The sequence below is a fragment of the Cajanus cajan genome, chromosome 8 (assembly GCF_000230855.2).
Source record: "Cajanus cajan strain Asha chromosome 8, NIPB_CcT2T_4, whole genome shotgun sequence".
NCBI lineage: Eukaryota > Viridiplantae > Streptophyta > Magnoliopsida > Fabales > Fabaceae > Cajanus > Cajanus cajan.
Genome location: NC_138524.1, coordinates 25,419 through 52,598, shown reverse-complemented (window position 1 = coordinate 52,598; position 27,180 = coordinate 25,419). Strand labels below are relative to the sequence as shown.

At 31.4% G+C, this 27,180-nt stretch overlaps 1 protein-coding gene across 20 annotated transcripts; it reads left to right on the top strand.

The window, feature by feature from the left end:
- Window positions 1–49: 49 nt before the first annotated feature.
- LOC109794378 (uncharacterized) lies at window positions 50–26,424 on the top strand. 20 transcript variants are annotated; one of them, XM_083062164.1, is made up of 16 exons: window positions 482–525; window positions 609–1,012; window positions 1,102–1,146; window positions 2,338–2,409; window positions 2,499–2,547; window positions 2,795–2,853; window positions 3,128–3,204; window positions 3,290–3,695; window positions 3,785–3,833; window positions 4,154–4,261; window positions 4,607–4,683; window positions 4,764–4,872; window positions 5,121–5,192; window positions 10,589–10,755; window positions 20,333–22,712; window positions 23,103–26,424. In XM_083062164.1, exons 2-10 carry the CDS (start codon window positions 773–775, stop codon window positions 4,180–4,182), a joined length of 1,026 nt encoding a protein of 341 aa, XP_082918290.1. In that variant the 5' UTR covers window positions 482–525; window positions 609–772; the 3' UTR covers window positions 4,183–4,261; window positions 4,607–4,683; window positions 4,764–4,872; window positions 5,121–5,192; window positions 10,589–10,755; window positions 20,333–22,712; window positions 23,103–26,424. The 20 variants fall into 20 exon arrangements, with proteins under 20 accessions (XP_082918299.1, XP_082918290.1, XP_082918291.1 ...); XM_083062165.1 differs by lacking the exons at window positions 10,589–10,755; window positions 20,333–22,712; window positions 23,103–26,424 and adding an exon at window positions 9,547–9,977; XM_083062162.1 differs by lacking the exons at window positions 10,589–10,755; window positions 20,333–22,712; window positions 23,103–26,424 and adding exons at window positions 5,282–5,326; window positions 9,547–9,977 and having other exon boundaries at window positions 4,764–5,192.
- The last annotated feature ends 756 nt before the right edge of the window (window positions 26,425–27,180 follow it).

Sequence of the window (27,180 nt, the reverse complement as noted above, 5' to 3'; positions counted from 1 at the left end):
CAGGTTCACATTTTACTTCTAGAATTCAGTAAAGAGAATACATTTGTTTTGCGTTTGGGTCTTGAATATCTTATCAACCTCTGATATGTAGATGATACCGAGGATTTTAAGGTATGATGATGTTTACATTCATGTCTTATGGTTGTCTATTTCTTATGTTATGATTATGATATATGATTGCTGAAACTTGTGTTTTCAAAGTGTGTTAAATGATAGTATACATAGCTAATACATTTAAAAATATCTCTAAAATCTAGTTAAAAATTTATTTTATAGGTAGTTGTATTTTGTTTTAATAAAAGGCACACTAGAAAAAATATAGGCTCGAAGAACCCAACTCCTTTTTTTTTGGAAAATTAAAAAAAAATTTGAGAATCGAGATGTATCTTTATTTTTCTTTTGATTGTGATCTTTTTGAAACAATTATTACATCATGTTTATGTGGCAGGAAATTTGCAATTTATTAAATCTCTGTGATATCACAACGAAAAAAGATAACAAAGTTGTTATTGCACGTAATATCATGTAAGTGGTATTTTTGTATTGATTTGCTCGATATTAAATGATGTAATACCTCTGTTGAATAATGTCATTGCTTTTCTTGGCAGGTATGTTGTGGGATACTATGCTCGGTTTTTAAGAGCTCATTGGAAGTTTCTAGAAACTGTTAATTTGTTGTTTGAGTTTATGCAAGAGACTTATCCTGGAGTTCAGGTTATGTTTTCGTCCTATGTTTTTTGTCCTTCCTTTTATTATGTCATAATCTTTGTTTATGTCCTTGTGCGTGTGCCCGTGTTTGTGTGCTCTGCGTGCTCATTTCTTTGTGCTCCGTGTCTGTACTCTGTGTTGTGTGTTTTTGTTTGCCTTTGAGTCCTTGTGTGCATGTTGTGTTTTGTATGTGTTTCTATGTGCGTGTATCTGTCTTTTTTGTGTTCACAGGTGGCATCCGTTTAGTTTGGGAACCCTACTAATATTCTTGAGGCATATTTCATATGGTTCAAGTGAGGAACAAGTAAGTCTTTGTATTATGACAAAACTGAATCCTAACATACTACTAAGTTACTTGTGAAGCATCTCTGACAAAATTTCCCCCTTGTTTAGGCTATAGTACAGAATTTTGCACTATTCTTCACCTCATTTTACAAGGCAAGTTTGTTTTCTCAGCTTTATGTGTATCTGTGATTGTATGTTGCAAGTATATATTCATTAAATGTCATGGGATCAGGTTAAATAATTTGTCCTACTTTTGGGATTTTTTTTACCTTGCGTATGTGTACCATATCATGCGTGTGACATGTTTGAGAATGGACCCACCTTTCTATATATTGAAATGCCATGTGAATTAGTTTTTTTTCACATCTGTCTAGCACCTCTTCCTCTGTTTTTTGCTCCTAAAGTTTTAGTTTGCTTGATTAGTGCTAAAGTCTGTTAACATCTTTAGTGGTGTTGTGATACCCTTATGTTATGATTATGATTCATGATTGCTGAAACTTGTGTTTTCAAAGTGTGATAAATGATAGTATACATAGTTAATACATATAAAAATATCACTAAAATCCAATTAAAAATTTATTTTATAGGTAATTGTATTTTGTTTTATTAAAAGGCACTTTAAAGAAGATATAGCCTCGAAGAACCCAACTCCTTTGTTTTTGGTAAATTAAAAAAAAAAATTGAGAACCGAGATGTATCTTTATTTTTCTTTTGGTTGTGATTTTTTTTGAAACCAATATTACTCACATCATGTTTATGTGGCAAGAAATTTGTGATTTATTAAATCTCTATGAAATCACAATGAAAAAAGATAACAAAGTTGTAATTGCATGTAATATCTTGTAAGGGGTGTTTTTGTATTGATTTGCTCGATGTTAAATGATGTAATACCTCTGTTGAATAATATGTCATTGCTTCTGTTGGCAGGTATGTTGTGGGACATTATCCTCGGTTTTTAAGTGCTCATTGGAAGTTTCTAGAAACTGTTGTGAATTTGTTGTTTGAGTTTATGCATGAGACTCATCCTGCAGTTCAGGTTATGTTTTCTTACTATGTTTTCTGTCCTACCTTTTTTTATATCCTAAGCTTTGTTGATGTCCCTATGCTTGTGCCTTTGTTTGTGTGCTCTACTTGCTCATTTCTGTGTGCTCTGTGTCTGTACTCTGTGCTGTGTGTCTTGTCCTTGTGCGTGTGCCTCTGTTTGTGTGCTCTGGGTGCTCATTTCTGTGTGCTCTGTGTCTGTACTCTCTATTGTGTGTCTTTGTTTGTCATTGAGTCCTTGTGTGCATGTTGTGTTTTGTATGTGTTTCTATGTGCGTGTCTATGTCTTTTTTGTGTTCACAGGTGGCAACCCTTCAGTTTGGGAACAATACTAATATTCTTGAGGCATATTCATATGGTTCAGTTGAGGAACAAGTAAGTCTTTGTATTGTGGAAAAACTGAATCCTCACATACTACTAAGTTACTTGTGAAGCATCTCTGACAAAATTTCTCCCTTGTTTAGGCTATCATACAGAATTTTGCACTGTTCTTCTCCTCATTTTACAAGGCAGGTTTGTTTTCTCATCTTTATGTCTGTCTATATATTCATTAAATGTCATGGGATCAGGTGAAATAATGTGTCCTAGTTTTGGGATTTTTTATGCCTTGTGTATATGTATCATACCATGTGTGTGGCATGTTTGAGAATGGACCCACCTTTCTATATAATTAATTGCAATGTCAATTAGTTTTTTTTCACATCCGTGTAAAACCTCTTCCTCTATTTTTTGCTCATAGTTTTTCAGTTTGCTTGATTAGTGTTCAAGTCTGTTAACATCTTTAGTGGTGTGGTGATAGATGATACCAAGGATTTTAAGGTATGTTGATGTTGACATTCATGTCTTATGGTTGTCTATTTCTTATGTTATGATTATGATTTATGATTGCTGAAACTTGTGTTTTCAAAGTGTGATAAATGATACTATACATAGCTAATACATATAAAAATATCTATACATAGCTAATACATATAAAAATATCTCTTGTTTTTGGAAAATTAAAAAAAAATTGAGAACCAAGATGTATCTTTGTTTTTTGTTGTTGTTATTTTTATTTGAAACAATTACTACTCACATCATGTTTATGTGGCAGGAAATTTGCGATTTATTAAATCTCTGTGAAATCACAACGGGAAATGATAACAAAGTTGTTATTGCACGTAATATCATGTAAGGCATGTTTTTGTATTGATTTGCTTGATGTTAAATGATGTAATACCTCTGTTGAATAATATGCCAATTCTTCTGTTGGCAGGTATGTGTTGGGACACTATCCTCGATTTTTAAGAGCTCATTGGAAGTTTCTAAAAATTGTTGTGAATTATTTGTTTGAGTTTATGCATGAGACTCATCCTGGAGTTCAGGTTATGTTTTCTTCCTATGTTTTCTGTCCTACCTTTTCTTATATCATAAGCTTTGTTTATGTCCCTGTGCGTGTGCCTCTAGTTGTGTGCTCTGCGTGTTCATTTATGTGTGCTCTGTGCTTGTACTTTGTGTTGTGTGTCTTTGTTTTCCTTTTTGTCCTTGTGTGCATGTTTTGTTTTGTATGTGTTTCTATGTGCGTGTATCTGTCTTTTTGGAGTTCACAGGTGGCAGCCCTTCAGTCTGGTACCACTACTAATATTCTTGAGGCATATTCATATGGTTCAAGTGAGGAACAAGTAAGTAATTGTATTATGGCAAAACTGAATCGTCACATACTACTAAGTTACTTGTGAAGCATCTCTGACAAAATTTCCCCCTTGTTTAGGCTATCATACAGAATTTTGCACTATTTTTCACCTCATTTTACAAGGCAGGTTTGTTTTCTCGGCTTTATGTCTATCTGTGATTGTATGTTGCAAGTATATATTCATTAAATGTCATGGGATCAGGTGAAATAATGTGTCTTAGTTTTGGGATTTTTTATGCCTTGTGTATGTGTACCATATCATGCATGTGGGATGCTTGAGAATAGACCCACCTTTCTATATACTGAATTGCAATGTCAATTAGTTTTTTTTCACATCCGTGTAGCACCCCTTCCTCTGTTTTTGTTCATAGTTTTTCAGTTTGCTTGATTAGTGTTCAAGTCTGTTAACATCTTTAGTGGTGTGGTGATACCCTTCTATATATGCAGGTTCACATTTGAATTCTGGAATCCAGTAAAGAGAATACATCTGCTTTGCTTTTGTGTCTTGAATATCTTATCAACCTCTCATATGTAGATGATACCGAGGATTTTAAGGTATGATGATGTTGACATTCATGTCTAATAGTTGTCTATTTCATATGTTATGATTATGATTGATGATTGCTGAAACTTGTGTTTTCAAAGTGTGATAAATGATAGTATACATAGCTAATACATATAAAAATATCACTAAAATCCAGTTAAAAATTTATTTTATAGGTAATTGTATTTTTTTTTAATAAAAGGCACACTAGAGAACATATAGGCTCGAAGAACCCAACTCTTTTGTTTTTGGAAAATTTTAAAAAAAAATTGAGAGCCGAGATGTATCTTTGTTTTTCTTTTGATTGTGTTTTTTTTTTTTAAATAATTATTACTCACATCATGCTTATGTGACAGGAAATTTGCGATTTATTAAATCTCTGTGAAATCACAATGGGAAAAGATAACAAAGTTGTTATTGCACGTAATATCATGTAAGGGGTGTTTTTGTATTTCTCGATGTTAAATGATGTAATACCTCTGTTGGATAATATGTCATTGCTTCTGTTGACAGGTATGTGTTGGGATACTATCCTCGGTTTTTAAGAGCTCATTGGAAGTTTCTAAAAATTGTTGTGAATTAGTTGTTTGAGTTTATGCATGAGACTCATCCTGGAGTTCAGGTTATGTTTTCTTCCTATGTTTTCTGTCCTACTTTTTCGTATATCATAAGCTTTGTTTATGTCCATGTGTGTGTCCCTCTGTTTGTGTGCTATGCGTGCTCATTTTTGTGTGCTATGCGTGCTCATTTTTGTGTGCTCTGTGTATGTACTTTATCCTGTGTGTCTTTGTTTGCCTTTGAGTCCTTGTGTGCATGTTGTGTTTTGTATGTGTTTCTATGTGCGTGTATCTATCTTTTTTGTGTTCACAGGTGGCAGCCCTTCAGTTTGGGAACACTACTAATATTCTTGAGGCATATTCATATGGTTCAAGTGAGGAACAAGTAAGTCTTTGTATTATGGCAAAAATGAATCCTAACATACTACTAAGTTACTTGTGAAGCATCTCTGACAAAATTTCCCCCTTGTTTAGGCTATCATACAGAATTTTGCACTGTTCTTCACCTCATTTTATAGGGCAAGTTTGTTTTCTCAGCTTTATGTCTATCTGTGATTGTATGTTGCAAGTATATATTCATTTGAGTCTCTTCATTCCTTAACATGTGTCCGTGATTGGACAACATTCATATTGTATTAGTTTTATTTTTGAATCACTTCTTTTGTCTTAGAAGTCATGTGTAGTCCTTTATATGTTGAATATTCCTAGACTAGCTTGTTTGACATAATTTTGTGTTGTTCTTCACTCATTGTTTGGTGTGTCTTTTTTGTTATTAAATCTGAACTTACTCACATGTGCTTTTGTTTTACATATTTGAGTTCATGATTTGCTATTAGTTCTAGCAAATTTCTTAGAGTTAGATTTCTTTTATGTCTTATTAAAAGTTTTGTCAAAAAAAATTATTAAACAATAATTCCTATTAGGTTTCTTTGAGTCTTGTTTTGTGGCTGAAACTTTTAACACTTTTTAAAGCATTGAAACAGAGACAAAACAGAGGTGTATGTGTTCTTAATGCATGAGAAAAACAAAAGAAAATAGTGCCTAAATTTGTGACCTAAATATATTACAAAATTGTGAAGCACTAGTTAAATGATGCATGTGAACACCTCTTGTTTTGTGTGAAAATTTTTGCAGCAGTTTTATCCTATTAAATCCGAGACTTACACATGTTTAAAAGGCATTAAACTTCTATGTCAACAAAGAAAAAGAAAGGACAAAAGAATTTACAAAAGAAAACAAAAAGAAAGAACATAAGAAAAGCCAAGGAGTGAAAATTTGGTGCAAAATAGCTCTCGGTTTTTGGTGTGTACTTGCTTCTAAATTTTCAGTCCAGCCACATATTTTGTCTTATTTTTTTTTAATCTTAGTTTTTATTTTGTAATCCATTCTACTGCCTTTGATAGGTTATCCTTTGTGTGCTAGCTTTCTAAATTTGCCTTAATTTTTTTTTTGCTTGTCAACTTTTGGAACTCCTTCTAGTTTGTCTCATTTCATTCCACCAATTGGTGTAGCCATTCTAAATTGTGCCTTTTAAGTTTTAGCATTAATATTCCAGCAATTGAAGGTGTGTTGAGTGCTTCTTAAAAGGTGTAGAAGGCCAAGTCAAAGGAAGTCAACTTTGAAGGCTTTGGTGGTTGCTTAGGGAGTTTGTTCTCTCTTGGTGGAAGGTCTGTTGGAAACACCTAGAAGTATCCAATATCAAGGCTACTTCTAAAAAGTGGAGTGAAACACTTGAGAGGACAACAACCTTGGTGGCTGGAATTGGAAGAGAAGGAGCAACAAATTTTAGAAAATTTTGTGAAGTTTAGAGACTAATTTTAGTGACGAAAATTTTTGTCTCAAAAACCAATTTTCCTTACAAAATCTGTCTTTAAATTTGTCTCTAATTAGTGGCTAATTTTATTTTCTTTGAAATTAAGTGCAGCCACTAATTTCATTTGATTGTGAATTAACATTTCATTTGGTGTGAATTTACATTTCATTTGAGTGTGAATTTGCATTTCATTTGGTGTAAATTTGCATTTTATTTTTCTTGTAAACTTTTAATTCTCATTTTTGTACAAGGCCTTTAATAAGGAGTGTCTTGGAGTGCCTTTGGTGTATCTCCATCTCTCCTTAAGTGTTCAAGTAGTAAATTCGTGTAGTACTTGTGAGAGGGTCCTTGGAAGTCTTTGGTGCTTTCCAAGCTCTCACCTAGGTTTAATTGCTTTCAACGCCTAGTTTATGTTTTCTTGTCTTTAAGTTTTCATGCAGTTGATGTTTTAAGCAATTTAAGTTTTCATGCAGTTTAAGTTTTCAAGCAATTTATGTTTTCTTTCCATTTATGTTTTCAAGCAATATATGATTTTAAGTCTTGATAATTATACACATTAGGCACTTGATTGTTATTTTCCTTTTTGAAAAGAACTTTGTAAAAACATTTTGTGCAAGGCAAAGTACAAAGGGATTTAGAGATTTCTACTTGAAGAGGCTTGGTTATTAAGTGGTTCGGTAGTAGCTCACTTTCCTCCAAAGTTTAATTCATACTCTTAGACCTCCAAGTGTCAAGTCTAGTACTTTCAAAAATATTATTTTCTTTAAAAACTAATTTTGTGTGAAAATACTTCGTTTGAAAATGTCTCAAGACTCTAATCCTAGTGAAAGTGATAGCTTTCCAAAAAGTCTTTCTTACATTACTAAAGAGCTAAAATCACTCAAGCTATGGAGGAAGCAAGAGGCCATGCAAAAAGAGAAAGAGAAAATTGAAAGAGAAGGCTAACTTGCTTATCTAGAGGAGGAATTGAGAATTATTAAACTAGAAGAAGAAAAATTGAAAGAAGACATGAGAAAACATAAAAGAAGAAGTAGGAGTTCACACTCTCAATATTCTTCTCCCAATGAGAGTCTAAACATAGGAGAGAACTATCAACCTACACCTAGGAGAGTTAGTAAACTTAGGGGAGTCAAGGTTGACCTCCCGCCATTTTATGGAAAGGATGATGTTGAATCATACCTTGATTAGGAGATGAAAGTTGAGAAACTCTTTGATTGCTACAAGGTAAGTGAAGAAAGGAAAGTCCTTTTGGCTGCCCTTAGCTTCCAAGGGCATGCCATATGTATTAGAGAAGAGGAAGCCACCACTGTAGCTAGATTCCTAAGTGGTCTTAACTTAGAGATTAGAGATCAAGTGGAGCTACTACCCTACAGGGACCTAAATGACTTGGTCCAACTTTGTGTAAGGGTAGAACAACAAATATTGAGAAAATCTTCTAAAAGAGAAAGCTCCCACTCTAGATCTCTTAAGAAAGACTACATGGAGGAGGAAAAACTTTTTGAAAAGAAAATTATTTCAGAACCCTCCAAAGAATTGGCTAAAAAGAAAGAGAAAAATAAAGATAAGGATAAAGATCTCATCACTGCACACACTAGCACAAAGACTAGTGATATTAAATGTTTCAAGTGTCTAGGGAGAGACCACATTGCTTCTTAATGCCCTACAAAGAAAGTCATGATCTTAAGGGGGCATGACACTTATAGTAGTCAAGAAGAGACTACTACCTCCTCTTCTAGTGAGAGTGAGGTTGAAATAAAGCTTCAAAGGTCTAAAGTGGAGTCAGTTTATCCTTATGAAGGAGAGCTCCTAATGCTTAGGAGAATCCTTCATAATCAACCTAGTGGTACCCTATCACAAAGAGAGAACATCTTTCATACAAGATGCAATGTTCTAAATAATGCTTGTTCTGTCATTGTTGATAGTGGTTCATGATGCAACTGTTGGAGCACTAGATTGGTTAAAAAGTTGAGTTTAATTACTATGTCACATCCTGAACCTTATCATTTGCAATGGCTTAATAAGGATGGCGACATAGTAGTTGACCAACAAGTAAAGGTTAAGTTTTCCATTGGGAAGTATAAGGACCAAGCTTTATATGATATAGTACCAATGGAAGCTTGTGATATTTTGTTAGGAATACCATGACAATTTGAAAAGAAAACTATATATAATGGTCTTACTAATGAAGTTACCTTCACTCATAAGGAAAAGAAATTTGTTCTTTATCCTCTCTCACCTCAACAAGTGGCTGAGGATCAATCACAAATGAAAATCAAAAGAAAAAGTGAGAAAGTACGGAAGAGTAAAGACGAAGAAATATCCTCTAAGGGAGTTATGACTAAAGAGAATTGTTTTATTACTAGAAAACTTACGAAAAATATTCTCTTTATTCAGAAAGGCCTTAACTCTTACCCTCACACTGCCACTAGTCTTGAAGAAGAGATTCACAAATCCATTATTTTTAAAGAAAAGGAATCTCAACTTCAAGATTTGGTGAAGGAGAAGTGGACTTCACTTAGTTCTACTTCTCGTGAAACTTCCTTGGTGGTGTCCAAGGTAGATAGCCTTCCTTTGTGTAGGACTTTTCCTACCTTAGTTGTGTCAATAATGCATCCAATTTATGAAATATATTATTTGTTGGATATAATATAAACCTTCAAGGTTCCTTGTGACAAATTCTTTTCATAACTATCCAAAAAATAATATAATCTAAAATTGTTTAGGAAATTTCTTAGTAGTATTTTCCTTATTTTCTAGGAAATGCCTAGGTTACCACATAGGGTACTTTAGGCAAGATGTTCTAGTTTTTAGGATTGAGTCTCTATGTGCTTTAGTTTTAGTTTTAGCACATTTTTAGGTCTAGTATCATTGATTTCTTTATTTGTTGAGAATATCACCTCTAATGAATTGTATTATATATTTGTAGGTGTGGCCAATAATCATGAAGACCCTCGAGATTTGAGGTCAAATCCTTTTCAAGAGAGAAGGGATGATAGATTATGGTCAAGGCCAAGGAATCCAAGAGATGATATCTTAAAAGAACCAACAGGAATGGGATGATCTTAAAGACCTTTTCATATGTTTGTACATATAGTAGTCTCTTTGTATAGGCTTATTTTTATTGGTTGGTTAGGCTGACCTTACCATGATTCTTAAGTGAACCATGGTCAAGGTTAACTTCTCCTACAAGTTTTAGAAACCATGGATGGTTAAGCTAAACCTTACCATGGTTCCTAGTGAACCATGGTTAAGGTTAGCTTACACTACAAGCTACCTTTCCCTATATATTTGTAATTTCTACTCTTGTATTCACTTTTGAACATTTGAGAAATAAAACTTCAGATTTCTCTCTCAAAAGTCCCTCCTAAAAATCGAAGAGAATTCTCTCTTTAGGTTTCTACCAAAGGTGCTTCAACATTTGCTTGGTTCCTCAAGCTTCCTTCACAAGTTAAATCACCTCCATTGCTTCTCCACCATTGGAGAATCCTCCAAGATGTTTCCGCCACTTCAAGGAGTTCAACTTCAAGAGTTTCTTTGGTCCTTGCATGGAGAACTTGAAGAACAACAATCTTCTTCAAGTAACTCCATCAACTCTCTTTATGGTCGTGGCTCAAGATGATAACAACAAAATCTTTCCAATTGCCTTTGCAATTGTTGAGGGTGAAAGAGCATATGCATGGTTTTTCTTTCTGCATAAAGACATGTATTTTTGCTTAATTTTCGATAGACACGAGTCCATAAAAAATGCCTAAGCAAGACAAGGTAGTGGTTAGACACCGAAGAATTCAGTGCATGTGTTATGTATTCGCCATATTGCCTAAAACTTCATAAGACATTTCAAGAATGCAAAAAGAAAAAAAAATAATCATCAACATGGGTATCTACTTCTTATCATTAATTATTTTTATTTGTTTGACTATATTTCAACAATACTAAATTGTTTATTTTTTGCTAATCTCATTTCATAGCTTATGGGATGACTGAGCCAAGATTCAATTACTACTACAACACACTGAGGAGCGAACTAGAAATCGAAGGTGTAATTGAATGGCTCAACAACATAGCAAAAGAGCAATGAACTCTTGCATGAGATGGTAGCCGACAATGGGGACACATGACTACCAACTTGGCGAAGGTAATTAATTCCATTCTTAAAAAAATAAGAAATTTGTCATGTTTTGCAATTATCATGTCGACTTATAAAAGATGTAATGCCTTATTCATCCAAAAAGGGAAGGAAGTCAATGCTAAACTTAGGGTTGACCAACTTTATACTAAAATAATCAATAGGGTCATGAGAGATGCAGAATCAAAGGCTAATAGTTATCATGTCCTCGAATTTGATCGTCACAATACACATTTTTTGGTACAAGAGACCATTATACCAAGGGTAACATGACTGAATAAAAATTTCACGATTAGACTATATGACAAGTAGTGTGACTGTAGAAAATTCCAGAAGTTACACATGTCATGCTCTCATGTTGTTGCTGCATGTAAGCAAGTTCACCACAATTACGAATCTTACATAGATCAAGTATACACATTACAATATGTTTCAAATGTGTATAACGAATTATTTGGTGAACTACCTAATGAATCTTATTGGCCGGATTGTGAAGAACCATAAATCATACCAAATTCAAAAAGGATTAGAAATAAAAAAGGTCGTACAAAGTCATTCAGAATATGCAATGAAATGGATATGGTTGAACCCGGACAACCAAAAAAATGTTCTCTATACAGGAATGTAGGTCACTCTAAGAAAAAATGTTCATACGGTCAAAGGAGTTAAAGTCTACAAGCTTAAATTAATAATCAAATGTTGTGTTTTTCAAAAATATCATGTTCTGTAATTTTTATTTTCCCAATAAATTTGTACTTTATTTTTACCATTTCTAATATTTAATATAAACATATTGTCATTTATTTAAAATAATATTTAATATTAATTTTATTATTAAATTTAATTCTTTAAAATTTATTGAATTTAAATATTAAATATATTTTTATATTCTAAAAACTTAAGTAAATTAATTTTTTAAAATTAATTATAATTCTTTAAAAAAATTGAAAATGAAAAATTCAAAAATGAAAAAAAAAATTCAAAAATCTAAACAAAAAAATAAAAAATGAAAGAAAAAAAAAAGGTCCAATAGAGAAATCGGTTACTGGGTAACCGATTTCTCCAAGGATTTTTACAAAAAAAAAAAAATTGAAAAACCCTTTGTGAAATCAGTTACCTACTTGGACCTGCAAATGAGTTATTTGTGTAAATAAAAATGGGTCCAAGTTATTTAAATGAATAAAAAAATAGTATATTAACAAAAAAGTCTACACCTATAAGACTAATTACTCTTTTCTTTTTTCTACTTTTCAATATCTTCTGGCTGCAAGTTTCAATATTTGGTCTAAAATAAATAAATTGTTATAGTTATTTGTTTGTAACTCTTTACTTTAATGTATGCATTATGAATGAATTTTATCAACAACTCTTTTGACACGTTTATTTATTTATTTTGTTTATTTTATACGACATATGTGATACTTATTTTAAATGCTCATTATTTACATAATATTTATGTAATCGAGAATTTAAGTTACAAATTTTATCATCTTAATGTTTGAATTGAAACTTTAGATAAGCACATGAATTTGCTTAAAATAAATGTTTATTATTAAAGTATATCTTATAAAACATATATAAATCCTAATTATCTAATTCATTCTAGTAGTTAATTTATTTGATAAAAATAAAATTTTCGTTTAATTATCTAACAAACACTTATATATCTTCTTACCAATTGTAGTCTATATCTTATATTCTTTTTATTTAATTAATATTCATATTTTTAAATCAAAATTAGAGTTAATGTTTTTTAAGAGTTTAAAATTATTGTATTTATTAAATTAAGATAATATAGTTTAATTAGTGATATTTTAGTCTAAAAATAATAATAATAAATAATATAAATTGTATCTTATATCAAAAAATTAGTAATTATCTTGAGTTAGTCTTATGAATAAGAATAGAAGTAATAATTTAAAAGAAATGAAATTTTTTTTTAAAATACATCTTAAACACACTCCTTAAAAAAAGTAAAAAAAATCATTGTTTAAAAACACTTCCCTTGAAATATCTATTTAATTTATTATACAAAATAAAGTTTTTTTTATATTGTTTTAATAGTAAATAATTTTGTATTTTTAATGAACTTTTTAGAATTTTCAATTAAGTTTTTAAACTAAAAAAATGGTAATTAGGTCTTATTATATTTTATAATTAAATGTTTTTAATATCTACATATCTATCTAGAAGGTATAAAGAAAATAAATATTTTAAAAGTAAAATATGAAAATAAGTCTTAAAAGTATAATTTAGCAAAAGCCAACTAGTAAATTTTTGTATAATTTTTTTTAATAATATAATAAAATATAAAAAAAATGAAAGGAATTTATATAAGTTTAAAACATTTGTACCAGGCCAGCCCGTTTTATTCTTAGAATAACACGAAGGCAACCAATTGAACCAGAGTGGTCAATCCCAGTCTGTTTGCGTCACTCATCATTCGTTCCGGTTTTCCTCATTCAAGAGTCTCTCTATTTCTCGATAGCAACCCTCACACATCAATTCCACGTTCGTTCGGGTTTTCTACTTTTGAGAGTGTCTATTTCTTCGATAGCAACCATCACACATCAATTCGTCTCCGTTAGATGTCATCATTATTCTTTTCCTTTTTCATCAATCTTTACAATTCAGATTCGATCAGGTTTTCAATTTCTTGTTTGATTTCTTTCTAATTGTTGTTTTCTTTAATCCTGATTCTTGTTTATCTTTGCTTGCTACTCGCTAGGGTTTTTCTCTTTGTTCCTCATTCTAGAGACCTTGGTTGATGGAGGATAAAACTAAAGTAATGTTATGCGCTTATCTGTTTTTCAATTTCTTACTAATTCTTGTTTTTCTTTGGTTCAAGAATTTTTTTCTTTGTATGTCTACATCTAGCAACAAAGTATAGTTTTTTGATGCTTTATTGTTGTTTCTTTTATTTTTATCTGCGCTTAAAATAGCTTTATAGTTTTGTTTTTAATCGATTTTCTGGTTATGTTATAAGATCACAGTTTAGAGATCTAAATTTTGTTAGGATATAAATTGAGTTTGTTTTGCCCAATAGTTTGATTGATATTCCATCATGCATTACAAACTACATTTGGTACTTGTGCATTGCATGTGTATGTATGTATATTTTGTTCTTATACTATTAAATTTACAAATTTCCAATCTTGCAAATTTAAGCCTTGAGATGGTTAGTAAGGTTGAGGTTTGTGTGTGAAAATCTCACATTAGTTAGACATATAACAGTTACAATGGTGTTTTTAATGACTTGTGCAATCCTCTTCCCTTAAGGCAAGGTATCAGAGTTGAGATGAACCCAATTTGTTTTCCATTAGTCATTCGTATTCTACTTATTGTAGTTTAGTTGTCTGATGGCAGGTTGAATGGTTGTTTTTTTTTCTTTAAAACCTTTTTTCTAGGGATCTCATCCTCATTTGTGTTGTATTTATTCTATTTTCCTATTTTATTGGAAAAGAATTAATTGATTTTGCATAATGCAGTATCACAACATGAGTTCAATGCTCGTGAGAGTGATTAGCGTTTCACTAATTTCATGTCTCCACTTGCTAATTTATATAATCCTGCTATAAGTATTCTGGTGAGTGATAGAAGTATAATTGACACTGATGTTGTTGTACATAAGCCTCTTACTTACTGTTCACATCACTCAAAAAAAGAATCTGGTTGTACTATGTATTGTATTTTGTTCATGTAAAATAGAGTGAGTATTCTTCTATTTACAAATTGAAAATAATCTTAAATTTTATTTTATACTATTTTTTTATTTAAAACATATTTATTTATTTTTATTTAGTGATAGTGTACAAGAAATAAGAGTAATTGTTTATCTCTTTTAATTATTTTTTTAAGATTTAATTTTTAAAAACAAGTTATCATAAAAGACTCTATGTTGTATTAAATTATGAATCAAAATTGAGAATATTAAATAGAGACATAACAAAATCACCCTAATAAAATAAAGTGATTATATAACGAGAGTTTCAGAACCTTTTTCTATGAAAGCCAAGATTTTTTGAATATCTTAGTTTTGGTTATATAAAATACTGATAAAGAAATTTTTTCTTGTGTGTATATGTTGAATATAAAATTTGTTATATATATATATATATATATATATATATATATATATATATATATATATATATAATAAAATACGGTGCTTAATTTTTGGAGTTAATGTCTTTTATCACTTATGAAAATGCAAACCTTAGATATATAATTGATAACATTCTTCTTCTAATAAGATAATATTTTTTTAATTTACAAACTTAAAACATATGTATTCATATCATATTATATATATTTGTAACACATTATTCACTATTATTTAACAGGTTTTTTAATTACTTTTTATTTTTTAAAAACATTAAGATGTATGGTAATATAATTTTATTTAATATTTCTATAATTTTATTTAATATTTCAACTTTCTTAAAACTATAATTATTATTAGTCTAATATATTTTATTGCATTATTTTTAATTTATCATTTGCATTTTTTATATTTTGAAAGTTTTTATACCATCATATGGTCAAATATGTTGTTTTTATGTTGAGTGAGTTTTAATTTATCTGTGGTATTGAAATAAAAAAATGCTTTCCATTTGTTACCACCAACATGTATGTATGCGGATTGTATTTTGGTGGAAGTGGTGGCAGTGGCGATGGTGGTGGGAAGGATTGCAACAATGATAGTAGATGCAATTTGATAGTGGAGGTATGTGACAAATTTATTTGTAATTTTTATTCTAGACCATTTATATTTTTTTTTTCGGGTAAAGAGATAAACTAAATACACAGCAAATTAAAAAATATAAAGAAGGGGAAGTCCTGTTGCATAGTGTTCGGACCCATTCTAACTAAGAAATTTGCACAAAGATTTCCTTCTCTTGTGTGAGGAAATCTTAAGGATATTTTCAATATAATTTTAAATAAGTTTTATATCTTTTCATAATGTGAGTGCTCTAACAATTTATTTCTAATACTCATCATTATCTATTGAAATTTATTGAAAATACAAAGCTTCTAAATGGGGATCGGCCACATGGGGCCCTAAAGCTTGGACGTCCAAGTTGAATTCAAAAGGTAGGCAACGTTGAATGGCTTGAAAAAGCAATTATACATAAAGAAAAAGTAGGCTTTATCATCATCAACTGCTCGACATACCCTATCTTCCTCCAAGGGCTTTTGAATCTCTATAAGGTTCCCGATGCCAAACTCCATAATATTGGTGTGGTGGAGGGATTTAATCTATAAAGACTTATTTGTGAATTTAGTTGAGTACTCAAAAAGTATTCAAAACCTAATTTGATTACTCGTTTGTCTCCATGATAAAATTGACTTTTGGGTTGCAAATCAACATAAGAGGTGGGTTCCCGATTTCTCGATAGCAAGAATTTTCGTGTTTGGACCTTTTTGGTTGTCGCTTTGATCAACAACCACCTAACTCTCATCCTTTACAAGTATCTCAACGTTCAGCTAAGGAGGCTCGAGTCTAATGGAAGTAGTTAAGGCATTAGGTGTATAAGTAGAGGAAGCAAAAGAAAAGTAATAGTTCTAGGAGGAAAAGGATGAAAACGAGGAAGATGAGGAAAAACTATAAATAATGTTAACTTCCATTCCACCAAATATCGAAGACTTTATATTATTGTTGGAACTCATAAAAGAAGGAATAAAGGTGTACTTGATCATCGATACTTGACATATAAATATATAATGCAAGGAAAACAAGTGTTTAGTGTATTCAAAAGTCAAAAGCAACATGTAAATTCTTTTCAGGGTTAATAGACCTTGTTTATGGAAGAAGATAGCTTCAAGATACAAAGTGTTGGGTCTCCCCAAACTGTTAGATCCCTTTGATATCAACGGTGGAGAAGGGTGTGACTTCCTGTATACGCGAGACATTTCATATCCACGCGATTATGTCATTTGACATGTTATCATTGAATTTAATGTGACCACTAAAATGGTGGTGTACTCAAAAGATGTTAATCACAAAATTTTTAGGTGGGAATTTTTTTTAGTAAGCTTATACATAAATTCTTCTTCTAGGTGTCGAAGACTTGGGAACTTGTGTATTGGAGTTGTCTCGAGGCCAAGACGTTGTCGGCCTTGTTTATAGAATAATGTGTTTATAGAATAATGCTCGAATGAGTTGATAGGTTATTAGTTATTGGAAGGAAATGTATAAGACTGAGAAGTATTCGGCCTAACCAAGCACCTCATTATAATCATGATAAAGTGTAACTCTAGTCGTTACACAACCATACAAATTATATAATGCCTTTAATGATTGAATCACCATCAATAACATTCTTCTATCTATAAATATTCATGCATTAGACCTTTATGAGGTATGTAATCTTACACAAAAGATCTAACACTCTGAATATCGATTGACTTTGGCATTACAATCCCTTTTACAGATACAACCAACATCTAATACTTGGAGGTTGTGGATTAAGTAGTTGATAACCAATGACTTTCAATAGAAGACTTCTTGTGTCTACTTTTTGGCAAGTACAAGTCCAAACACAAACATAACAAAGTAGGTTTATGTATGTTCTAAAGTTGTTGGCAGTGCTATACTTATGTCATACATATTGTAACTTTTAAATTTTAGATAAAAAAATTAATTAATTCATATTAATATTTAACAATTTTTGTATATTTAATATACGCGCGCGCACACACACACACACACACACACACACACACACATATATATATATATATATATATATATATATAAGTCAGCTAATTATATCTTGTCAATTTTGTGTATTTTATAAGGTTAAGATAGGATAAATATATACAATTAATTGGGTGAGTTAGGACTATTTTTTTTTAATGGTTTTTAAGTAAAAAAGCAATAATTATATTACTTTCATTGTCATGTACAAGAGATATATGATAAATAATTAAAATAATGAAAAGAAAGGTATTTGAATATAAACATGCCATAATTCTAAATGAATTTGAATAAACAATACTTTTATCCCCACAATATTTTCAATACTCATTCAATTTTTTTAATTATTCAAATAAATAAACTCTTATTTAAATACATTTTCTTTCAAAAACATGAAGAAAAAAAACTTTATTTATTAAACTACATAAAACTTTTATTCAAAAATATTACCTTTGAAAAGACATTTTTTTAATAAATAAATTATTTATTCAAATATATTTTCTTTTAAAATGTATTTTTATTTGAATAAATATATTTCTTCATTCAAATAGAATTTTTATTTATTTGAATGAAACTATAAAATTTTATTTATTTTTTTAAGCATTTATTTTATTTATTTAAGTTTAAATTATTATTTTAATTAACTCTGAACCTAAAACCATAATATTTTAAAATTATTTATCTTTAAATGTTTATTCATTTTATATCAAATATATTTTTATTCTATTATTTAAATATGTTTTCTTCTATTTTTTATATATATATATATATATATATATTATTTTTCACCTATTTTCTTTCAATCAAACAATCAAATTTTCACTTAATTCCTTATTTTATTTCACTGTCCTTCCTATTTCTCATCTATTTGTTTCCTCTTTATGAAAGACATCCTATAATAGAACATATTTGGGACAATTAATAAATATTTCATTATTGTAATGTGATTGAAACTAGGATAGCAATGAAAATTTTAAGTTTTTTTTAGTAATTTAAGTGAATCTTGATGTTTGAATAGGTAATTATGGATTAAAAAATATTAAAAATAAGTGAATATATTTAATTTTTTTGTATTTTATATATACAAATATGAAGTTAAAGATTTTGAATAGAAGAAAACTAATAAATAAATAAAAAATATATTTAATTTTAAAATAGAAATACATAATTAACTTTAAAAAATGGGAAACTATTTTAAAATAAATTGTCTGCTGAAAATATTTAAAATTGCTAAAAAAATAAAAATTCCTCTAAAAATTTAAAAAACAAAAGAAAAGAAAAGTTATACGAAATTTATTAAATAGTAAACCTTGTTGTAAAATGTAGTTAATAAAACCCCAAACGTGTGGTTCAGCGATAGGGGTTGATCCACGCTTAAGCAAGGTCAGGGGTTCGAATCCTGCCTTGTGTATGCAGCCGCGTTAAATCTTGGGGCCAGCTATCCCACCCTTTGAGGTGCCTCCAACGTAGCGAGGAGATTAGTCACTGCTGCCGGCGGTGGATACTCCAGGAACGAACAAAAAAAAAATGTAGTTAATAAACACTTTAAAATTATATACAAGTCCCATTTTCTATGTTAATAATAATGAAAAATTATGTCGTTATTAATAAATAATATAAATAAAACTATATTATATTTTAAAAAATATATATTCATTTTTATATATTATGAAAGTTGTTCAATTATGTATATATTTTTAAAGATATTTATTTGTTATTTTAATATTTAAAATAAAATTAAAAGTAATTGGTTAAAAAAATTACATTTTATTTTATATCACATCTAGACAGTAGACAGGATTGTTAAAGTTATAAAAGTACATTTTTATGTTTTTTTTTCAATGTGAGAATATTAAAATAGACTTTTCAATTTTAATAGAAATTAATATGAAGTTTTTATTAATAAATTATTTAAGTATTTTCTATAATCTGAACCGTTCATTATATCCGATGATAACAAATTTTTGATTCCCAATAAATTATCATATTATTGAATGAATTGGTGCTAGATGGTGGTGTTGTTTTATGGGCCGTAACTAGTGAGGGATGGTCTAATCCTAGTTCTACAATGCAACGAAACTTAATTTCTTGCGGGCAAATGCAATAAACACAGCAGAAGCAGTCGACACCATTCTCAACCTCCACTCCTTCTCCCTCCTTTGGTGGCTCCGAGTCCAAGGCACCATGGAAGCAAGCAACTCAAGCAATGGACAAGGTCGGACATGCCGGACGAATCAACACCGATCGCCTCGACGAAGCACTCTTCGTCACCGGGGCAACAAACCTCTCCAGTTGTTCGTCAACGAAAACACCTACATGCCTCAATATCTTTAAGACTTTCGATCCCTCGATAAGCGTGTAATTTCACTCGTTGGCATTCTCTTTAGTTATGCAGTTTAGGGTTTTGGAGTCTACGGATCGTTTTGTGATAATTTTTTTGCGATTCACACACCAAAACGTCTTGACAAAATTGCTTGTGCAAGAATCGCACGATTCTTCCCTAAGTCGCAATTCTTGCGATTCAGATCCGATTTGTGCGATTGACACTGCGATTCAAGCACCAAAACGTCTTCACAAAGCTGCTTACTAAAGAATCATACGATTTTTCTCTAAGTAGCGATTCTCGCGATTCAGATCCGATTAATACTCTTTGGGGTTTATTATTGTATACACCCGGATGTTGTCTATTCTCATATCATTATATAATTTGTTAGAGGGTTTTTTGTTTGAACATCTTTATTCGTTAGAACTTGTAGTCTTGATATGCATACCAATATTGTCTTTCCTTGTTTGTGGTTATTTTTTCCATCCTTTTCCAAGTTTTGACCTTATTGGTTAATTAAGGGTTCTATTACAAGAATAAAGCAATGTGTCTCATTTTTGCAGAACACTAGCAGGTCAGTCTCTAAAACCACAGCAAACCAGAATTTGGGCCTTCTATTTATCTATGGTAACAACTATAAATCCTAAAGAGTAATTCTTTGTAAATTGATGTCGATGAATGTCACAAATCATTTGTTATATATTTTCAATTCCATTCCTACTGTGTAGCTTTTCATATTACGTCAATGATACTGTAGGTCCATAAAAATGAGATATAAAACAGGCAACATAACATGACTATATATCGTATCTAGGTAGTTTTTCAAGAAAATAGTCCGTTGATAAAACAAACGGATTAAGAATAAATTACACCCTAGGAATTGCACCTCTAACAACTAAGAAGTTTGAAAGGTTTGTAAATAAGCATTTTTTAATGCATATTTTAAAGTTTGATGTGTTTTATTATGATACGTGAATTAATGTAATAAACATTTTTTCTATTGAGGGAAGAAATAACAGGCTCTGAAGTGTGAACATTATACATCTTTTATTTCCATCTAAAACTTGTAAGGCACAATTATTGACTTCTGATTTGACTGGATTTGTGTCTGCTGGAATTAAGGGAGTGCCCATGGGATTGGGAGATCAACTGGTTGAGTTACATCTTTGCACATAAAAATAGTACTGCATTTATGTCTTTTTCTTCATGCCTTTGATTACCAAGTTCATTGATTTTCTTATTGGTTTTAAACCTTGCTTTTGAATGCACCTTGTTGAAATTTAAGGATTGAGATTGCAAAGATAGCAATCAAATAAAACTTTTAATTTAAGGAGGCAAGGTGAGCTCAAAGAGGAATCATTTTTACTTTTAAGGAACAAATCAATTGGAATGTGAACATTCATTTAAATATCATTGCTTCCTTCAAAATTTCCATCCCCCACTCCTAATATCCACTAAAAAGTTATCTTTCATGGACTTTAGAAACTATATTATCGCTTAACAATCTCATATTTTGTTGTTAATGTCAGAACTTCACAAAAAGATAAAAGACAGGAGGAATTAATTGTAGCATTAACAATTTATTGTTTTGTCCATTTTGGTATAATGGGGGGAATTTGTCTAAAATTTCCACCCACGACCACCATTCTTCCCCCAAAATGAATTTTGGAATTTTCCCCAATGACTAAACCCTGACCCAAAATTTCCATAGTCACGTGGTCATCATCTGAACATATTGTTTGATGTCAAAGGTTTTCCACAAACGAGACTTAGCAGGGAGAATGATGGCCTAGTCCTTAGAATTATTTGAGTTTGACATTCGTGTTGAGAAAAGAGACACACTAGAAGGGGGTTGCGTAATGTCATTCAAAAACTCAATTTTTTTTAAATAGTAATGTAAATACGTTGTAGTAAGGAATGCATATGAAAGGGTGAGCAATAAGAACACAAAATATTTTTATATTGGTCTGTCTCAACCAGAATTACTACGTTATACTATCGTTGGAACTCAAAAGAAGGAAGGAAGGAAGGTGTACCTGGACTTTAAAATATCTAAGGTAGGGAAAGCAAGTGCTCGATGTATTCGAAAGTCATAGGTAGCATGTAACACCCTAGTTTTCAAAATGGTTATTATTACTATTATTATTATTATTATGTGGTATTTGGTCATAAATTGGTGGTTATATTTTACTTCAATTGTAGATAATTTACACTCCATTTATGCTTAGAAAGATATGTGTGTTGTTGGACCTAATTAGATAGTTGTGAATTTTTTAAGAACCATTTCTCGCTGGGCTGACTGACAAGTATCGGTTTTTGGGGTATAACTTGGGCTGTGGTGGTCCAAATGATGCAAAATTGGTGTCAATGGAAAGATAAGAGAAAAACGTACAACTTTGTAAGAAATAGCCATTTGCAAATTCGGTCGTATAGAAGGTCAAAAATTGGAATTTGATTGATACAATTGTTTCTCGCTGGGCTGATTGGCAAGCCTCGGTGTTTAGGGAATAAATTGGGCTGTGATTGTTCAAATAATGCAAACTTGGTGGCTATGGAAAGATACAAGAAAACCCTACAACTTTCATGAAGTAACCATTCACAAATTCGGCCGTCTAGAAGGTCAAATTCGGTGGTCAAAAATCGGTGCGGAAAAGAATATGGCATCCAACTCATCCCACTAACAACACCAACTCATCCCATTTCGTTTTGTCTAAGATTTTTCCATTATTTTCCATTATTTTAATGTGTTATGGAGGCTATAAATAGGCCTTCACTTCTCCATTGCAAACCATCCCTCAATTCTCATTCTCTCTTCTCTTATACTCTCTTCTTCTCCTCTTCTTCTCTTTGAAGACCTAGAGGAATCCATAGGAGGTGGTTCTACCCTAGTAGAAGGAGCCTAGAGGAGGAAGCTCTTCTTTAGTTTCAGTGCCTGTTATCCAGGTAAGGGGGGGAGTAAGAAATCTCGCTCTGGGTGTGGGATTGTATGCTGGGTAGTGGGATTGGCCCCCAATCCTGTGTTTGTTGTATGTTATATTGTTTGTATGTTCTAATTGCTTGGTTAATATGTGTGTATGAATAGAAATTCTGTTGAGATTATGATTGTGAAAGTTATGAATATGATATGATAATGTGAATGTGATGTTTCTAATGATATGATGTGATGATGAAATATGATGTGAAATGACCATGAGATATGATTGACCATGAGATAGATAATGTGATAATGTGACAATGAGATATGAAATGTGATAAAGAGAAATGACCATGGAAAGTGATAAAGTGATATGAGAATGCATAGAGTCTTGTTTGACATGCATCATTTGCATAAAGTGATAAGGGTACGATATGGAATACGCCGCCAGAGAAGGCCCCCTAGTGTAAAAGCTGTGGGGATCAGTCCTTGGGGATGGCTCGGTTTGGAAGTCCCAGTCTCGCCCATTGTGTGCATGGGATGTATCTTGCGCGGCTTAGTTATCCCGACGAGACTCTGGTAGTATGTCCTTCTAGTGAGAGTGCGCAGAGGTTGTGTCCCGGCATGTACTCCTAGACTACTCTTTGTGTATTGCTAGCGGCAATATACTACGTGATAAGTGACTGGCGCCACATGCATGATAAAATGTAGTCCGTGTCCATACATGTGTCTTTTGATATTATATGACAAATGGATATGCCTTGAATGAGTAAGATGTGATATTGTTAATCTATGTTATATATGTTTTGTTTGTGTTTGGCTATCTAGTATATATATTCCTACACTGTGAGCCGAGTGAGATGTTTTCTCACTCCCTTTTTCTTTGTGTTGTTTTTCTTTAACCGTTATACAGGTGATTATCAGCATGAGGCTGAGGATGTTGGTGGTGAAGCTTAGGCTTCTTTATGGGCTATGCTCTGATAGGACATGTGACATCGGGGTATAGATAAGATTAGATTAGGTTGTTAATGTTATTTTAAATTACTTTGAAAACTTTGAGATTTATTTCTTTGTAATTTCCGCTGATTATGTTTGTTAAAAATGTGATACTCTTTAAACATGTTTGATTATTAAAGTTATATTATTTAAATTTATTGATTTATGATATGCGGGGTAGAGGGTGTCACATTTAGTGGTATCAGAGCAAGTCGATCTAATCGACCGTGAGTTATGAGTCTACTATGCTTGTTTGGTAGATTAATAATGTGATGAGTTGATTGATGTGCTAATATGATGATTGATTATGTTGTGTGCATTGTGTTCTCAGGATTTGTTTGATAGACATGATATAATTTGATGATGCTATTTTTGATTGCTCTTTTCATAATTGCTTATTTGTTTGATACTTCTTGCTTACGTAAGAAGTAGTGGTTGAGTAGTATCACTCGTATGGTGAGCTTATGTACCAATAGTACGGATAAAGCCTATTGAGACCTTAGAATTAGGAGAGACATTAATTTGTCAAAAGTTTACGATTAATGAAATTTAGGAATCTATAGTAGTAGCGATTGAATCCAAGGAGGTTGTATATGAGAATTGGAGTTTTGATATTTTGATGAGAGGTTGAAACGTTCCTTGAGTATTGGTGCTTCATGTTAACTTTTATGGTTTAGGTAATATGTGAATATTATTCTCTAAGTCCTTTGCACTAAATATGTGAGCTGTTTTGGTCTAGGATTGTAATGGAAAGCTTGAATATGAGTTTAAGGTGGAAAGGAGTGAGTTTGGAATGGTTGAGGTATTTTGTGAAATGTTAGTACACTATTGCTGTATAATATGGGGATTATTTTCGTTAAAATTTTGTTGTGCCTGTATGAGTATCATATTGACAGAATCAGATTTTATGGTCTTCACAAAAGTAGTAGCTTTGGACGTTATCTTTCTAATGGAACTGGAATCAGGTAAAACGGAGGTATAGAACTCTAGTTATAGCTACTTTGGTGATCAAAGGTCTAGTTATAAGCGCTGAATATATCTGCTGCGGTTTTTGAAATTTGTAGCTAAGAAGATGATCTTTTTAGAATTCTATGTCTTCGTAGGAGTTGTAGCTTATTCTCTTATCTTTATTTTGAGATAGGTTTGAGATCATTTGAATAAGTATAACTCTCTAGGTATCATTTTCTTTAAACATTGTTGAAGGGATATGTATGGTTTCATGATATTTTTGAATCGTTAGGCAATGCAAGGATAAGAATTGATTTTGTTTTGGGGTGTTTGCATAAGGATTGAGAGGTTGTTTAAAGGTTGTATAATGCTATGTGATAAAGTTTGTTCATGTACATGCTTATCGATGGTATATTTGAAGGTTTAAAGTTGGTATTCTAATATGATTTAGTAAGCATGTATGTTGATATGTGGATAGATTACCTTAGGGATCAATTGGTGAATGTCGTGTGGTTAGTGAGATTGATCTTAGGGTGTGATATGATCATATTGTAGTTGAAGGTGGAGATATATTCAAGACAGTTGTATGTTAAGTATTACTATTTTATTTTATCTTATTTGTTGATTGATTGATTGATTTATTTATTATTTTTATTGTATAAGATAAGTTTTCTAGTTCTTGTAAATTCCAGTTAAGGTAAACATGGATATGTCTCAGGTAGAAGTTGTATTTAAGTGGGGAGATATCTAAGCCAATTAGTGAAGATAAGAGTTTTATGATGTTAGCTTATTAGTATTGGAGATTTATTGAAGGAATTTCTAAGATAGCTTTGCCCTTAACTACATTCACTAAGAGGAGTATTGTCTTTATGTGGGATAGTAAGTATGAGAGTAGTTCCAACTCTTAAGGCAAGATTGACTAGTGTTAATACTACTAGATTTTAGTAAGTCTTTTGTGGAACATAGTTATGTTTCTAAGATAAGATTGAATAGAGTGTGGATGCAAGAAGGAACAGATAAGTAGCTTATGATTCTAGAAAATTGAGAATTTATGAGAAGGAATTACCTTACCCATGACCTTGATTTGAAGACATTACCTATATGATTCTAAGCTTGAGGTATTTAGCGATCATAAGAGTTTTAAATATCTATTGACCAAAAGAGATAGTTAGAAATTTTTAAGGAATAAGATTTTGATCTTACTGGTTATTTGGCCAAAGCCATTGTGGTAACCAATGTTTTGAGTAGGAAACCTTTATATTTTTCCTTATGATTAGAAAGAAGGATCTTTTTAGGGATTTAAGTCTGACTTGTGAGATTACTCCTAGTGGTGAAAAACTAGGTGTGACTCGAGTAACAAGTGGATCATTGAGATAAATTGGAGAAATACAATTAGTTGATTCATATTGGTAACAAGATATGAGACTATAGAATAAGGTGATGGATAGGGGTTTGAATTGGTTGAAGATGGAGCAGTAAAATTAGTGATTTGATATGTATAACATGCTTAGGTGCTTGATCTTTACAGATGATCATAGAAGTAATATCAATATTATGACAGATGCCTTGATTACGATGATCACTAATATATTTAAGGATTGGATTTGATTGGAGAATTTAGGGACTTATGATTGATGTGTGAGACTACCTTTAGGAACATTGAATTGACTGTGGTTGAAAATAACTAGTGAATTAATGGATGAGATTAGAATCTTTTCTAGTGAACCAAGTGGAAAAGATTAGTAGGAATATGATTAAAATTTATAAATAAAAAAAAAAAAAAAAAAAAAAAAAAAATTGGAATTGATGTTGTTTTGAGGTGCAAGAATAAATTTGGGTGCTTAGTAATCTTGAAATTAGAAAGATGATCTTAAAGGGAGGACACAAGAGTACTCTTAGCATCCATTTAAGAGCCACTAAGATGTACCAAGACCTTAGGAAAATATTCCAGTGGCCTAAGATAGAAGAATTTGTGTATGCTTGCTTAGTATGTTAGAAGGCTAAGGGAGAACATCAGAAACCTTCAGGTTTACTGCAACCTTTAGATGTGCCTGTGTGGAAATGAGATAGCATCTCGATGGATTTTGTAGTAGGATTAGCTAGGACATGGAAGAACTTGGATGATTATATGGGTCATTGTGGATAGATTAACTAAGTCTGCCCATTTTATTCCCATTAACATTAGATACCCTTTGGAAAGGTTAACCAAGTTGTACATAGGTGAGATTGTAAGGTTGCATGGGGTTCCTACTAGTATAGTTTCGGATAGAGATCCTAGGTTCACCTCTAGATTTTGGGATGGCACCCTATGAGGCTTTGTATGGTAGGAGATGTAGAACACCTTTGTGTTGGGCAGAATCTGGAGAGAGTGCCATATTAGGAATTGAAATAGTTCAACAAACTACTGAAAAGGTTAGGACAATCCAAAAGAAAATGAGAGCATCACAGAGTAGGCAGAAGAGCTACCATGATAAAAGAAGGAAAGACCTTGAGTTTAAAGAAGGAGATCATGTATTCCTTAAAGTAACTCCTTGGACTGGAATTGGTAGAGCA

Coding starts and splice junctions, on each gene's coding strand:
- LOC109794378 (XM_083062164.1), top strand. CDS start 773: ATGTCCTTGTGCGTGTGCCCGTGTTTGTGTGCTCTGCGTGCTCATTTC. Junction 1,147..2,337: donor TCTTCACCTCATTTTACAAG/GCAAGTTTGTTT, acceptor TTGTGTTCACAG/GTGGCAACCCTTCAGTTTGG. Junction 3,696..3,784: donor ATGGTTCAAGTGAGGAACAA/GTAAGTAATTGT, acceptor CCCCTTGTTTAG/GCTATCATACAGAATTTTGC.